At 36.8% G+C, this 16,711-nt stretch overlaps 1 protein-coding gene across 1 annotated transcript in view; it reads right to left on the bottom strand.

Annotated features, from left to right (window-relative positions):
* Nucleotides 1-817: 817 nt before the first annotated feature.
* Nucleotides 818-16,711, bottom strand: part of LOC108319166 (uncharacterized) — a 70,623-nt gene continuing 54,729 nt past the window's right edge. The window contains 14 exon segments of the mRNA XM_017550204.2: nt 818-1,028; nt 1,031-1,229; nt 1,676-1,819; nt 2,282-2,365; nt 3,765-3,887; nt 4,000-4,098; nt 4,191-4,273; nt 8,222-8,370; nt 8,442-8,548; nt 8,639-8,728; nt 8,817-8,939; nt 9,117-9,284; nt 9,414-9,530; nt 10,069-10,388. Coding sequence (XP_017405693.1) covers nt 988-1,028; nt 1,031-1,229; nt 1,676-1,819; nt 2,282-2,365; nt 3,765-3,887; nt 4,000-4,098; nt 4,191-4,273; nt 8,222-8,370; nt 8,442-8,548; nt 8,639-8,728; nt 8,817-8,939; nt 9,117-9,284; nt 9,414-9,530; nt 10,069-10,388 — 1,847 coding nt within the window. The 3' untranslated portion in view covers nt 818-987.

The raw sequence follows: 16,711 nt of genomic DNA, 5'->3' as shown, positions 1-16,711 counted from the left end.
AGTGTACTCATGTTTCATTTGACGGTGAATCAGTCAAAACATTAAGTTAGAGGTCAAATAGAAATATCACTACTTGAACTACAAGAATATTAGAATATGGATATGTATTATATATTATTTGTTCGCAATTCTATTAGATTCATTTTGTTAACATTAATAATAGGAGTCGCTCTGAAGACAAAGACTTAATTCTTGCATGGACTTACTTTTGAAATTTGCTTATAAAATAAAAACAATAGACATCCGATTAAGGTCTTCAAGAGTGTATGCTAAAAAGGATTAGTCTAAACATATTGTCTCAACACTAAACTTTAACAATTAATTCAAATTTGAAGTCGATCTAATAACATATAAAGGTTATATGCACATTCACTTTAAAATATAACTCAATTTTCCTGTTTTCAAGTTTCAATCAAAATTTTAAAACATTGACGAGATTTAGACATCTCTCTAATAAAAGCAATTCATATGAACTACTTCAAATGTAATTTATACTCTTTATCATACATCATCATTATAAATATTTTTAAACAACTCACCATTTTATACATATTTTAATTTAGATTTTATTATTATACGTAATAAAATTTGTTATTCAAATGAATAAAATAATATTTTAACTTTTAAAAATGGATTACTTAAAGTTGTTTAGAAAAGCAGCTAAAATATTTTTAAGCAGTATAATGTCAAACTACTTCAACAGAAAGTTACTACAAACAACTCAAACCAACCTCTGACATACTCTTAGAGAACACTTTTGAAATTTTAAGATTTTAGGTATTCCATTTTCAGAAAAAAAAGTTCTATGTAAAATAAATTATTTTAAAAATAATAAATTTATCAAAGCAAGCATGTCTTAGATTAGTTCATATCATTATTGACAATAGTAGAATTTACTCATCATCATTTTGATCAATATAACTCAATAGAAAACCACTAACTACTCTCCGTGCTACAGGATTGGGAATGCCGCGACATAGACGTCCATCAATATATGCCAATAAGCCAGACAAGACAAATTTGCCGATGCCCCATTTTCGAATGAAACTCACTTTCTGCACCTTTCGACTAGAACTCGCTGGCACATCTGCGTGACTGCCAACCTCGGACTTCTTTCCCCAGTTGATGCTGAATATAAACTTGTTAGTTCGCTTTCGCAGTATGCGTATTGCAAAGCTTACAAAAAGATGTTCGAACAATGTCAAGACTGTCGGTCCTATTCTCCATTCCTGACACAAATAATCCCGAATCAACAACTTTACATGTAACTAGCAAACTATATGCCAGTTATGCCATTAGTGATTGTATACTAAGTATGCCGGTTTCCCTTTCAGAAACAAGTGAACCACTTAACGTTAAATAAACTTACAATGGCAACGCCATACATGACAATCGAGGCGCTTACAAACTAAACTAGTGCATTCAAGGCATGCAGAGAAATATTAGTTTGGGAAGCTATTCAGCACGAAATCATTTGTATGTAAACCCATAATTCTCGTGTAGAAAAGACGGGGATACTTTAAATGAAAGTAAAAAACATAAGTGGGTCATCATTATAATCATTTAAAGTTACTGCTGTGACAAAACATAATGACTAGGAAGAGGGAAATACCATAGAGAAGAAAAAGATGAAATAGTAGGATAAATAAGAAATGCTCCCTAGAATAGAACATACACTTTCTCCGCGAAGACGGCTTAAAGGGCGGGATGTGGTTGACGGATCTCCTTTAAGTAATGCCTTGCTCACAAGGAACTCCTCAACACGATTTGTTATCTCATTGATAAGGGAATGATTTGGAGGTAGGTTTTTCAGGATAACCTAAACAGGTATATGAATCCATCATAACCACAATAAAGGGAAGAGGTTAATATTTTATGTATAGAGAAAAGATTATCATGAAAGCAAATAATTATACAGATAAAGGTCATCCACCACTACCAACAGAAAATTACAGAGACGAATCAAAACAAAACTCTATAGCAACAATGGACAAAGGCAGCTCAATCACTGTGCAGATCAGAATCAACACTACTTAATAAGATGTCATCCATGCGTATTTAAGATATTTGTTTAATGATTTTCAAGTTTGCATCCTCTCAAGTATTAAAATCAAATCAATCACTTCATTGCATAACATGCATGCATAGTTGTGAACAACAATTTCAAAGCAAGGTTCTTACTTGAAATTTCATTCGAAAGTACCAGCTAAGGTGTGCAATACAAATTTTCTAGATATATAGTCAAGCTCGAAAGATAATTTGAGTATGTGCAATCTATTACCTGATTGTCAATAACTCTGACTCTAAGGTATTCTTGTCTATAAACTGCATCCAGCATGGCTTGAATATATCCTTCAATGTATAACTGTACCAAACCACATATCTAATTAAAGACTAATGGCCAAATCAAGATTTTCAAAAATAAAGATGGAAGAGCTGAAATATAAATATTTCTTTTTTTAAAGACGGAAGAATTTGACAAATGTATGCTATTAAGAACGAAGGATACAACAGATATATGTTATAAAGATTGATCTTGTTTGTGGTGGCAACATAGTTAGGATGACATGAAATGATGTGATGTATTACAATGAAATGTAAAATATAAAGCACTAACCCTTATTTATATTAGTTCTAGATTCTTAATGCTAAAGAATAAATAACTTCCTAAAGATAAGATCTCTAAGAATTACATAAAGTTCCTCAAAGGATAATTTATTCTAACATATATAATAATATCTATTGAATATTTTTTATATTCAACAACAGGGTTAATATCCTCCATAACTAACTTTGTCCACATAGGTTTTTCAGCTATATACTGTGTTATTACAGTCCCACAACGGTCGGATTTGAAATTATTGTAACTACTTTTCCTATTAAAACAGAACATCAGTGACCACAAAAATATAATTTAGGAGAGTAATTATTTGGTTAGTCTAATAATCTAATGCTGTGTGCAGTTTCATTTATTAAAAAATGATATTCCGTCCTTTTTTCATTCAATTATTTTTATTTTTAATAAAAAACTCATGTTATGCATCACATACATTTTGACATCTCAATTATGCTCACATCCTAAAGTACATCTCTCATCTACCATTACATAAAAAAAATAAAAATAAATAAAGAATAATGAATCATGAAGAGAATAGACCAAACCTATGATAAAAATATACAAGACAAACTTCAAAAAGAAGCTATACACTCCTATAAATAAGTTGGTACCTATTATAGAAAAAATCCAAACAAATTTCGATGTTTACTCGCCAGATATTTGATATGTCTCAGAATTTGAACTTAGGGTTTAGTCAATCAAATAATATCTCTATCTGGGACCAAACCATCACCCTAGAGACGGGGATTAAGGCAAACTAGGGGTGACGGCAATAAAAATGACTTTCCAACTCTGCTCCTCATGCCTATGGTGACTGGCTTGGAGCAAGGAAAATGCAGTGCAGGTGGCTCAACAATTGATTTAAGATGGGCTTTAATACCATCTTAAAATTTAAACTTAAGATCTAAGTTGAGCATTGTCATGCTTTAAGTTCTATGTAAGTCATAACTTCAGTCAAGTCAGGATGAAATCACTCCCGTATTAAAGTAAGTTTGGAGTCAGCACAACTCAGGTGACTTTCCAACAATATGCATACATTCTTTCTAAAGTTCGAAACAATTTTGTTTCAAAACAAAGGAATTAAGAAAGACACATTTCTGGAAATGAACATACAACCCAAGAGAATAATATTCGAAATATTTAACACCTCGTCAACTCCTGGACTTCGATCAAGCAGTATTTTTCTATCGGGGCCACCTTCCATCAAAGCAGTTCCCAGAACTGATGGTTCCATAGCCAATTTTAGAATTCCTTGGTGGAAGCCACTCATCTTGAAAATTAAATGACAAAAATGAAGTATTAAACTCATCACAATTCAATAGAGAATAAGTCCCTAATAAAATGATAGTAACCAAATTAACAAGCAGGTGTTAATTCTTTACCAATCCATTGAAACCATTTGCCTCTGCACCTTTCAGAACAGAGTCTGATATTTCAGCTACAGCTGCAAAAGCAATATTGGAGCCTGCTGATCTCAACTGCTGAGTAGTTTTGAATTGATTAATATGCTGATACCCCATAATCACATTTGTAATTTAATGAAAAAATTGCCAACAAAGATTTAAGAACTCACAGTTTTCCCTAAATCACCAAAGTACCGTTTTGTCCCTGAAAAACCTTTACCTTTGATACATTTACTTATAATTTTAAAAGTACCTGGTAAACAGAAACACCAAACAGAAAATACAAATTATAAGGAGAAAAGTGGGAATTCTTGTTCTAATGTAATTCAAAACAGTAGACACAACATCAGTCTGCATGAATTATAGACAATTTAACTGAGAAATAAATGAGTTTTGAGAATAAGCACGAGTTTAGAATGGGCCATTTTTTATCATGGCAGAAGGCAAAGGTAACCCTTCCATTCCTTGAGACATCCATTAAAGCCTTTTGCAACAATTCCTTGACCATGAATATTAATGGTTCAGAGAAAATATTTAGAAATGTAATTTCATAAAAAAAAAGAAATTCATCACATTAACCGGGACTAAGTAGCAAGAGTGTAGATATAGCCACTGCAAGAGGTTACATCTAAACTAACCGCCTAAGCTAAGGACAGCTCACATAATTTCTCAAGAGCACTCGTAAGAACTACACTAATGGTAGACAAAATTACATGCAATATCATATGTGTTCATGATCTTCTCTGTTTCAGAGCTTGTGTCTACTCCGGATCCGGATCACAAATTTTCTGGATTGCAGTGGGTTGATGTTGAAGTTTGCAACTTGCAGTGGACAAAATAAGAGATTTATTACAAACTTCATAACCAAGGGGCTCTATCATGTACATTTGTTCTAAGAAAGATATTATTAACATTAATTGCTCCAAAGACCAACCATAAGTAAGAGCAATGTGAACATAATCCGAATAGTGACAGGTTTTATAATAGGAGAGAATGTCTCACTGATAACAAAGCCATAAAGTTAATTAAAACCCTTTACAATGAATCATGTCGTATATTTATTCAAAGAACCATCAACAGTTTCTTTTACATAAAACCCATTTGCAATCAATGGGTTTCCTGTTAGAAGAAAGAATGACAAGAGTCTAACTGTTATTAACTTGAAGGATAGTAAATTCAGCTTTCATGGCATCAAGCTAGTTGGTGTCTTCTAAGGCTGGTTTGGAAGTGTTTGGTTCCAAGTGGATGAGGAGAAGAATGGGATGAATGTTTTAGGGACAGGGAGATGTGGGTTGTTCTGGTGGAGTATTGACATTAGAGGGTGAAGGATAGGACTGATCTATTGGACACGAACAAGAAGAGACATTGGGGTTAGGAACATTGGACAGAGGGTCAATGATTTGTCAGGACTGCTGTGGGATTAATGAGATAGAGAATGAGGAAAGTTTGCATTGATGGACAGCGAAAGGAGGAAGTTAGGTTGAGTAGGGTAGCGGAACTCATTTAAGACTAAACTCCTTGGAAATGATCAATTTTGTACTGGGCGTAACACATTTATAACCTGTGTTAGTAAAGTAGCCAAGAAATAAGCACTCTTGCGAGCAAAAGTTAGTTACGGTTGTTGTATGGTTGTAATTAGGGATAGGAAGAAAAACCAGAAACTTGTAAGAAGTAATAATCCAGTTCTTCTATGAAGATGTTGTTGATCAGTTATACTGCAACAACAAAGGCATGCTAGCAACATTTTAGGGGTGAGGATGCTTGGTGATGAAGGGTTAAACCAAGATTTACTATGTGACTATATTTGGCGATGGATACAAGGACAAGTTAAAAGGACAAAACTCTTCGTCAACCAAAATGACCACCATGTGAACAACCTCCATTGCATCCAGGACACTATATGTATCAAAGACCAAAGAGATAATGGTGGGTATGGAGATAGCCTCTAAAGAAAGGGAATTAGATCCAATACAGAGACAAGATTCAAAGAATGTGACATACGCTGAAATCAAATAACAACAAAGGGAGGATGAGAAAAACTTAAACCCATTTTGAAACCGAGGAAAGCCTAAAAGGTCATACTTATGTGATTGAGCTAACAATTTACCAAGACTATGACTAATATAGCAAACAATAAAAATACTTCAAGAGTTGATGAGGTAACAAAATAGTATAGGTATTTGGTTGTTTAGGACAAAAGATGGTGCCTACACGTTTAGGATTCGTATTGTTTTGTTGTTACAAACAATCATGAATTCAATAGTAAATAATGAACTAGGAAGAAAAATTAAAAATTAACCAATCCTAGACATTAGAATGATCCCTCAAAATCCAAAGACCTAATTCTGAAATGAAAATTGAAAATGAAATTAAATGCCAATGCCCCTATGAATATGATCTACATTAGTTGTGAAATCTTGTTTGATCTGCTTATGCAAATAGAATGTTCATCAACAACTTAAGTACTTAGTGAATGAAATGACACAATCAAGAAAACAAGTGAGATGACAGAGATAATAAAATCAATAGAGACCCTAGGACATTGTTATTGGAAATAGAAGGGAGAAAAAGTATAGTACAACATCAAGTAAAAAACCATGGACTTTTCCCAAGTACACAACCATGGAGACATATATGTTGTGAGGGGCTATGATACTCAAGAGATTGGTAAAAAACATAGAGGCATTATCATTGGTGTACAACAACCAAGTGTCCTTCCAAACCCCAACATGTCTCATGGCTTGAAATATCTGCTTCAAGAAAAGATGAATAGTCAACTTAAGAACATTACAAATTTAAGCATTATCTTTGGTCTAGAAAGGGTGACCATTTTCATTAATGGTCTCAATAAGATGGCCAACTCAATCCTGTTTCTTAAGCAAGAGCTTAATATCAGAGGCTTAAACATCATTATTACTACCATCTAACTTGTCAATGGAGAGAGATTCATCCCAATTAGTAGTGGGAAAGCCACGGGTCACTTGGAGGAGACAGATGAACATCCACAAAAAGGAGAAGAGAGTGGTTCGCAATGACCAAACCAAGACTAGTCAGGAGAAAAGACATTGAGGCAGTGAAAGCTGCAAGTAATATGTGTACACAATAGCAGGTTACTGCTTTGACAGATGTGAGATCAACAACACTAGAGTTGTTCGGACAATGCAACTCCATCAGTGAGGTTTAGGTTGTAGTAGCTAATGGCAGCAATTTCAACAGCAGAAACCTTATAAAATGGAAAAAACTGACAGAAAAAGATGTATGATGAAGAGGGCAGAAAATTAGAATAAGACAACTTCTAGAAAAAAATCAGAAAAAATTCAGCACTAATGGACTGTGGGTCCATCGGCAAGGCACAAATTTGGATTAGGCCCTAGATACCATGTAGAGAGAGTCATGTGCAATGGAATTCCTTGTGCTTATTATAAAACACAGAAACACATATATATAATACATAGTCTAGCATAGCATTACATTGAGATGGGCTCAAGCCCAAATATAAAATACAATTAACATGTGGAATGCAGTATTCACTCCCCTTCCCCAAACACTTACAGAGGGCAACATTGATAAAACCTAGCCCCATGGAGTTTGTGTCTAAGAAACTAAAATTGTGTTAAAGAGATAGGTTTAGTTAACAGTCCATTGTTCTTGAGTAGGAATGTGCCAAAAACAGTAAGCTGATTCTTCATCACTTTTCTTGAAAAAATAGAGGTCAATTTTCATTTGTTTAGCATAGGGATGAAGAGGGATGATGAATGTGATTGAGGGAAATGGAGACAATAATCTAATTGTCACACTAGATGATGGGAACCAAAAATGAGAGTCTCAGTCCAAAGATTTCTGCAGTTGCTTGAGCTGAGCTACAATATTCAGCATTTACACTTTATTTAATAATCACTTGTTGATTCTTAGACCACCAAGAGACTAAATTGTGACCTAGGTATATAACTTCCCCGTATGTAGATCTACAATCATCAACTCAACCGACATCATAGTATGCTTTGAGAGTAAGGGAAGAAGAGGAAGCAACAAGCTTAATAAGAACATAGCATAGAATACCCTTGGTGTCTATTTTAAAATTTAATAAAAAAATTGCAACTCATTTTTTCACTTCTCTTTAATATCTTTTACTGAAAAATCAATCTATTTCTAGGTTCTTAAAAGTGGAGCATACAAGAAGCTAATAGAGCATATAATATACCTAAGGTGAGTCCTGGAAGATCTGCCAATCCACGAGATGGATCAAAGAATACATCAAGGGATGATGAAGCCAAGTCATCGAAAATAGAAACAAAATCTGGGGGAAGCAAAGTGCTTCCTTTAGCAATATATATGGCCCTCATTGCATACCTGGAGAAACTCTTTCATTTTGAGTCATGAATTTGATACAAAATTGAAAAGAAAGCCTGTCACAGGCTTACCATGAATAATGTTGTGCACATTTAATAAATAATTCACGTATTGTTATCAGAGCATGGGTAATCAGGACGCCATTCAATTCTACTACCATGTTTTTTATGGGAGGTACCTGTTGAGAAAAATAAGGATTTATCATGACTAACTACACAAGTATACATCATGTTTAAGAAAATAGGCTAATGAAGAAATGTTAAACAACCTTTATCACACTATGAATTAAGGATCTCAAAGCCTCCTGCGTTGAGCTGTAACTTGAACGTGATTCCCCAGGGATAAAGCTTGCAATGATCTACAAAATACAAAAATATATTCAAAAATATAACTTAAGCCAAAACATTCAAATTAAATGAAAGATAAACTCCAATGAAGAAGTAAACCTTTATTGGATGGATTTCAAAATGGTCAAAGTAAAATCGCTGACTCTCAGAGTCACTAAGAGAAGTTCTCCAAAATGATGCAACTTTCATCAATGTCTCCTCATCAAGATTCAAATCAATCGGCTAAACAAAACAGTAAGTCAAATCATATAAGAACAATACCAGCGCACACATGGAATTAGTGAATTCATTCTTTAAAATGGAAAATTCTTGACTTCTAACAATTTAAAAAGCTTAAAAGTAAACAAAATTCTAGAAAGATGGGGGAGGGTTGGAGAAAAAACTAGTATTCTACTTTACCTGAAGAAAAATTGATGAGTATCTAAATTGCTTAACGTTGGAGTATGACGTAAGAACAACAAAAACAATCTTTAGTACACTATCATTGGAGTCACTGTAATCTAGTTGATGTCTGCGAAGCATTGATGCAAAAGGAGCTCCATTCCACTTAAGCTCCAAATTCATGTACTGGATTAATAATGAATAGGATAGTATCAATAATTTCTTTGACAGAAATACTGTCTTGAGACTTGGTATGAACAAAAAAGGTGAATCAAGTTAGTTAAGAACTTGGGTAAAGTATTTTATAGACATTACCTGTAAACTGAATTGGTTATATGTTTGATTATTATTAGAAACAGTAATCACGTGCAGATTCCCAAGCTTTGCAATTACAATTGGAGTAAAATCTTTGCACTCATTGTTGTCTTCCTCCTTAAGAAAAAAAAAAGCTCAGCAAAATCAGTAGAAATTAGCAAGAGTGCAAATGTTTCAGAACAAAAGCGTGAAGTTTAAAACATAGGGGGGAAAGAGGCATAACCCTTCCTGTTGTGCTTTCACTGTGAATTGAATATGACAACATACTGTAAACTAGAAAAAATCAAATCCCCTTTTCAAGGAAATATTTCACGCCACTAAAACTTCACAATCACGACTTTTGTCAATGTTTGTGATTGACCCACTACAACGCTATCCATATAAAATCAGTAATTATAGATGTATCTAAGATACTACTTTCCATTTTCATTTTTCTCTTTGGATGGATGGACTCGAGACCCTACAATCTACATACTTTGAAACGTTGAGTACAATATGATAGCATTCAAGAGACACTATATACCTTTTGCTCCAAAACTAAATTATATTTTATGCGCAATACACAAAAATATTAAACATGGAAAGTACAACTTCAACTACATTCAACAGATAGTAGATGTTGATAGATTAAAACACCTAATAGAAGCAAGAATACCTGTTTTACATGTTCAAGTAGGTGAATTGCAAACTGAGAAACTCTCAATTGAACTTTTGAACACAAATTAAGAACTGTATCCATCTTGAAACTATTATGGATCTCACAAATTCGCAGAACTCTTGTTGGACCCTCTGCATATATTTCATACCCCACTTTTTCCATTTCCAGGCCATTATGACGACTGAAACTCATCATCTGATCTCTTGATCTTCTGTCCAAAAGCAAACGCGGAGCTAATACCCTTTGCTGCTCAAGTTTAAAAAATGGTTTCCATGCTCGCACCTTATCCAATTTAATCTCTCGTAATTGAAGGCTATCTAAAACAAAAATTAAAAATACTATTAGATTATTACTTGATCCCTCCGGTACCACTACTGCTTTAGACTGAAAAGAGAGGGCTTAATAATACAACAAAACAGTACAATCATATTGTTCAAGATAGTATCTTACAACTTAACAACAAAACGACGCCACAATATCATTAAATATTCTAGTGCCCAACACATATACTGTTGTAATTTGGGATAATATCATTAGAATCTTTCTAATTAGAGGAAATAGATACATAATCTTTTATTTTATTTTATGTTCCTAGTTTTCCTATTTCTCTTTTTAGAAGAATTAGATTATTACTAATAGAGGGTATGAGAATGTACTTTTTTATGATTGAGAATAATAAAATAAGTCTTATTTTCAACTTGGTGTCAAAGCTCCTGATCTTGGGGCTCCATTTCTTGCAACAGTCGCACCGCCGCCGCTGTCCGACCACCGCCGCTGCCACCCTCACCGGTTGGGGTCGTTGATAGGGTAGAAAGGTGCGGCCAACACCGGCAATCACAACGCCGGAAGTCGCTCCGTGAGAGGAGCCGCCACGCGCCACCACTATCGCCAGCGCGTGTAGCCCACAGATAAGGTCGCCGGAGCCTCCTGAGTCTATTCCTAAGGTCGGTAACGACTCGTTTGGGCTATATTTGAGTAGATCTGAGTTTTAAGTTCTGCCCCTTTTTTCTCGGTGCGACCCACTCGCCTCCACTACCGCAGAGGAGTCGCCGGAGCCTCCTGAGTTTGTCCCTAGGGTTGGTGACGACTCGTTTGGCCTATATTTGAGTAGATCTGAGTTTGAAGGTTTTGTTCCTTTTCTTGGGTATGGGATGTCTGAAGTAAAAAGTATTCCTTTGGGAGTACCTAATGACCTACCAAATATAGGAAGTACCTGTTGGTTGGATGGTCAGAATTACTTACAGTGGAGCCAATTTATTCGAAGGGTTCTCAAGGGTCGTTCAAAACTCATTTTTCAATTTTGGACAATGAAGATTCATTAGTTATGACTTGGATGTGGCAATCCATGATTCCTGAGATAAGGAGAAATTACATGTTTCATTCTTCTGCAAAAGAAATATGGGATGATTTACAGAGTACCTTTTCTTTAAAAATCCAAACAATAAAGATGTGTAAAACAAATGTTGCCGCTCTTGCTGAAATCATTGAAAGGGAAAAAATCTTTAAATTTCTCCAGGGCCTGAATCATGAGTACGACCCAATCTCGGTTCAAATTTTTGGAAGAGAAAAATTACCATCCCTGTCAGAAGTTTCTTTTATGGTAAGAGGAGAAGAAAATCAGAGAACTGTCATGCTTAATGGAGGGATCTCCAACACAGGCTCTGCCATGACAACTAGAAAGGGAGGCCACAAGGGCACAAATGCTGGGGGAAAGACGTTTGAAAAAGGTACTAATGGGGACTATTGTTCATATTGTAAAAGATCTGGACATACAAAGGAAATATGCTTCAAACTCCATGGAAGAAAGAATGTTCTCGAGCGCATGGGAAACAACAAAGGGTCTACTTAAAGATGGGTAAATCATTCTACCTCAGAACGGGAAGCCACCAATCCATCTAGTCCTTCACACACACCACCAGATCTTGATATGAAAGCTTATAAGGAGAAACTCGAACGCTTGGAAGCAATGGTTGAATCAATGAGTAAGCCCTCTGAATCATGTACTCTGTCCATAAAAGGTAAGATTTGTCTCAATACTGTTGGTCATGTGTCTCAAGGTATTTGGATCCTTGATTCGGGTGCAACTGTTCATATGACACCTTTTAGTGGGTCTTTTGACTCATGGAAAAAGCAACAAATAACAACTTATTACAGTTGCGAATGGTCAAGGTATACCTATATGTGGCTCTGGGAATATAATTTTGGACTCATCTATTATATTAAAGGATGTTTTACATGTTCCTCAATTAGCTAATAGTCTTATCTCTGTGCAAAAACTCACAAAGGATTTAAATTGTTCAGTAACATTTTTTCCAACTTATTGTGCTTTTCAGGACCTTGCCACGGGGAAGACGATTTTAACTTGTAAGGAGCAAAGTGGGTTGTAATTTTTAGAGTTTGATGACCAAAGCAACACACAAATCATGAGTCAACAAGTTACATCTGAGACGTGGGCAAATTCCCAAATATGGTTACATCATCAAAGGCTTGGGCATCCTTCATTTAGTCTTATCAAGTCCTTGTTTCCCCATTTGTTTACCAAGGAGTCTGTTGAGTCTTTTAATTGTGATATTTGTCAATTGTCAAAACACCATCGTGCATCTTATCCTATTAGTAATAAAAAGAGTATTTCTCCATTTGATTTAATTCACTCTGATGTTTGGGGTCCTGTCATAGATTCTGTTTCTGGAGCCAAATGGTTCGTTACTTTTATTGACGATTGTACCCGTGTCACGTGGACATACATTATGAAAAATAAATCCAGTTTTTCAAATTTTTGTTAATTTTTTCCGTCTTGTCCAAAATCAATTTGGAAAAAATATCAAAAGAATTAGGTCTGATAATGGTATTGAATATGTGAATCATGAATTTCTGAATTTTTTGTCTCATAATGGTATTGTTCATGAACTAACCTGTGTTAACACCGTTCAACAAAATGGGGTTGCTGAAAGAAAGAATCGTCATCTTCTTGAAGTAACTAGAGCTCTTCTTTTTCAAATGTCTGTTCCAAAAAAATTAATGGGGAGAAGCTGTGTTAACTGCCACATATCTCATCAACAGGTTACCCACTCGTATCTTAAATGACATTAGTCCTATAGAGTCTCTATTGCCTTTTGTTCCTTTTTCTTCCCTAACAACGAGTCTACCTAGTCGAGTCTTTAGATGTGTTGCTTTTGTTCACTCTCATCATCCTCACCATGGTAAATTAGATCCCAGAGCTCTTAAATGTGTCTTTATTGGGTATCCTTCTAATAAAAAAGGGTAGAAATGTTATCATCCTCAGAGTCGTCGCATCTTTATCACCATGGATGTCACCTTTCATGAAACACAATCCTATTATGTCTGTCCACCACTTCAGGGGGAGAAAGCACTTGAAGTGGATGAACTTTCTTTCTTGTCATTACCATGTTTGTCTTTGCAGGATGCCCAAGACATGAGCAATGAAGCTACCATTGTCCACAATGAGGAAGAAGACAGATTTTTTGGCAAAAAATATGAAAGAGGAAAACAACCCACTTCAACTCTCGAGCAAGAAAAATTGTCTACTCTGGAGGTGAGGATCCCTGAAGATATCAATGAGGAGGAGGTAAGTATTACTGAGGATTTACTCATTGCATTGAGAAAGGGGCTATTATTCAAAAGGGAAGACACATTGACTATGAAGATATATATTGATGCTAACTATGCAGGTTCTATTACTGACAGAAAATCTACTTCTGGGTATTGTGTATTTCTTGGAGATAGTCTGGTAATATGGAGAAGCAAAAGCAAGATATAGTATCCCGTTCTAGTGTACAAGTTGAATTTTGAGCCCTTGCTCAAGGAATGTGTGAAGGACTCTGGATGAAAATCATTTTGGAGGATCTTAAAGTCAAAGTGGAGAACCCGGTGCAACTACACTGTGACAATAAGTCTGCTATGAGCATAGCCCGTAACCCAGTACAGCATGACAGAATCAAACACGTTGAAATTGATAGACATTTCATCAAAGATAATCTTGACAGGGGCTTTGTGATTACAATTCATGTTCCTACAGAACTTCAAATAGCAGATATTTTTACAAAAGGGCTTCCTCCGGGTAGATTTCAAGATCTTGTAGGCAAGTTGGGAATGATTGATATTCATTTACCAACTTGAGGGGGAGTGTTGTAATTTGAGATAATATCATTAGAATCTTCCTAATTAGAGGAAATAGATACATAATCTTTTATTTTATTTTATTTTCCTAGTCTTCCTAGTTTCCCTATTTCTCTTTTTAGGAGAATTAGATTATTACAAATAGAGGGTATGAGAATATATTTTTTATGATTGAGAATAATAAAATAAGTCTTATTTTTGCACTGCAAGAAGTGAGGTAAGTGATGTGGGACTCTCAACACATTGCATCTAATCCGTCCATGAAAAACACAAATAGAATGTCCCTCTGAGAAAGATGTCTAAAGAGAAATCACAACTAACCTTTGACACTTTAATTACTGTTAGATATATTATCTTTTATCTTTTAGTTGGTTTGTTATTATTTCTCATTTGTATTTTGGGCTTAGCCCATATTTCTTCTATTATAAATAGAGAACACTATGTGTGTATTTTACACAAGAGAGATTAATCTAAATATAGTTTTTCACTATATTCAACATGGTATCAGAGCAAGTTCTCTGATCCTCTTCTGGTGGTCTCTGCTGTCTGCCGGCTGCCGGCCAGCCCCTAAAATCTCAGTGGGCAGTCCATTTTTCTTCTTAAATCTCTGCCACAGTCAGCACCAGTCCAGACCCAGTGTGCCACTGCTGTCGCCGCCACTTTCCGCTGCCGTCACTGCTAACTCCGGCCACCGTCGCCACCGCTGCCGCCGGCCACCGTCACAGATTCGACGGGTGACCTGTGGATCTGGACCGTCTCTTCGAGCGACGGCCAACCACGCCGGTTTCGAGAGCCACCTATCAGTCACGCGCCGCCACGCAGCGCTTCTTTCCGGCCAGTCCGCCGCCGCCTTGTCGCCGGCCACCGTCACAGTTCTGTCCGGCGACCACTAGATCTGGTTTGCCTCTTCACGCGACGACCAACCCCACCGGTGCCGGCGTCTGACTCTTTCCCACGCTCCGTCACGCGCCGCCTTCCCAGCATTGGCATCAAACCGCGACGCTTCCGGTTGTCTCGCCGGACCTCCCTCTCTCTGTTCAGACCTTCCAGAACAGCCATTGCTGCCATCTTCGTCTGTCTTCAAAGCATCTTCATCTCGCCGCACGTTCCGCATTGTCGGACCTTCCTTTCTGCGTTGTGTGCTTCGTCTCAGCTGCTGATGCCGTTCCAGCACCGTTTTCCGTTGTACAGGCACCGTTTGCTGCTGTCCGGCGCTGTTTGCCGTTGTCCCGCGCCGTTTGCCGTTGTCCCGCGCCGTTTGCCCCTGTCCCGCGCCGTTTGCCGCTGTCCCGCGCCGTTTCCCGCTGTCCCGCGCCGTTTCCCGCTGTCCCGCGCCGTTTCCCGCTGTCCCGCGCCGTTTCCCGCTGTCCCGCGCCGTTTCCCACTGTCCCGCGCCGTTTGCCGCTGTCCAGGCACCGTATGCTTCCAACCACGGTAGGCCCCCATCACCTCGTCAGTTAGTGATGGCAGTCCCTGTAGTTTTGTCGCTTCCAGCCACTACAGGCCCCATCAGTCAGTGATGGCAATTTAGTCCCTACAGTTTTATAGCAGTCAACCGCCGCTACAGTCGCTACCGCCTCAGACAGACGCAACTGCGTCAGTTCTTCTTGGGCTAGAGTTTAGCCCGATCTTCTTGTGATACACGGCTAAGTATCACCACTTGGGAGTTGTCCAGCAAAGAATTTTGGACCTCCAACGTATCTTTGGATCTTTGATGTCTTTGTTTCAGCATTCTAGCTTAATATTTTGTTTTGTTTTAGTGGTCCAACAACTGTGATATTCCACATTTCCGCCGTCACACTAAGGGGGAGTACGTTTCCAAGACACTGCAAGTCAAGTCACATATATATGGGTGTAGTCCCTGCAGTTTTGTAGATTTCAGCTACTACTGTTGATCCCGTCACCCATCCATCATTGATGAGAATTTAGTGTAGTCCCTGCAGTTTTGTAGCTCTTAGCTTTCAGCTACCACTGTTGATCCCGTCACTCATCCATCATTGATTGGGAATCAGTCCTTGCAGATTGTCATTGTCCACCACTGCTTTCCTTCATCCACTTTTGAAGTTGAAGTTTCACAAGCTGTTGTTAGTTCATCTATGTTTGCCTCACACTCTTGAAGACAAATCATCTAGTTTAACACTGAGTTCATCTATTCCAAGCTTAGTTCATACAATTTGTATGCTCCAGCTTGAGGGGGAGTGTTAGATATATTATCTTTTATCTTTTAGTTGGTTTGTTATTATTTCTCATTTGTATTTTGGGCTTAGCCCATATTTCTTCTATTATAAATAGAGAACCCTATGTGTGTATTTTACACAAGAGAGATTAATCTAAATATAGTTTTTCACTATTACCAATGGGTAGATGTGTTCACTAAAGAAGAATTGTGATTCTCTAACATTAAGACTTAGAAGACCCACAACATAATTCTTATCCTGAAATTTTACAATTAAATGAAAGTGAATTTGAATCTATTTCACATTCCAAAACCCATTGGATTAGT

The sequence above is a fragment of the Vigna angularis genome, chromosome 1 (genome assembly GCF_016808095.1).
Source record: "Vigna angularis cultivar LongXiaoDou No.4 chromosome 1, ASM1680809v1, whole genome shotgun sequence".
Lineage (NCBI taxonomy): Eukaryota > Viridiplantae > Streptophyta > Magnoliopsida > Fabales > Fabaceae > Vigna > Vigna angularis.
This window is presented reverse-complemented; position numbering and strand designations above follow the sequence as displayed.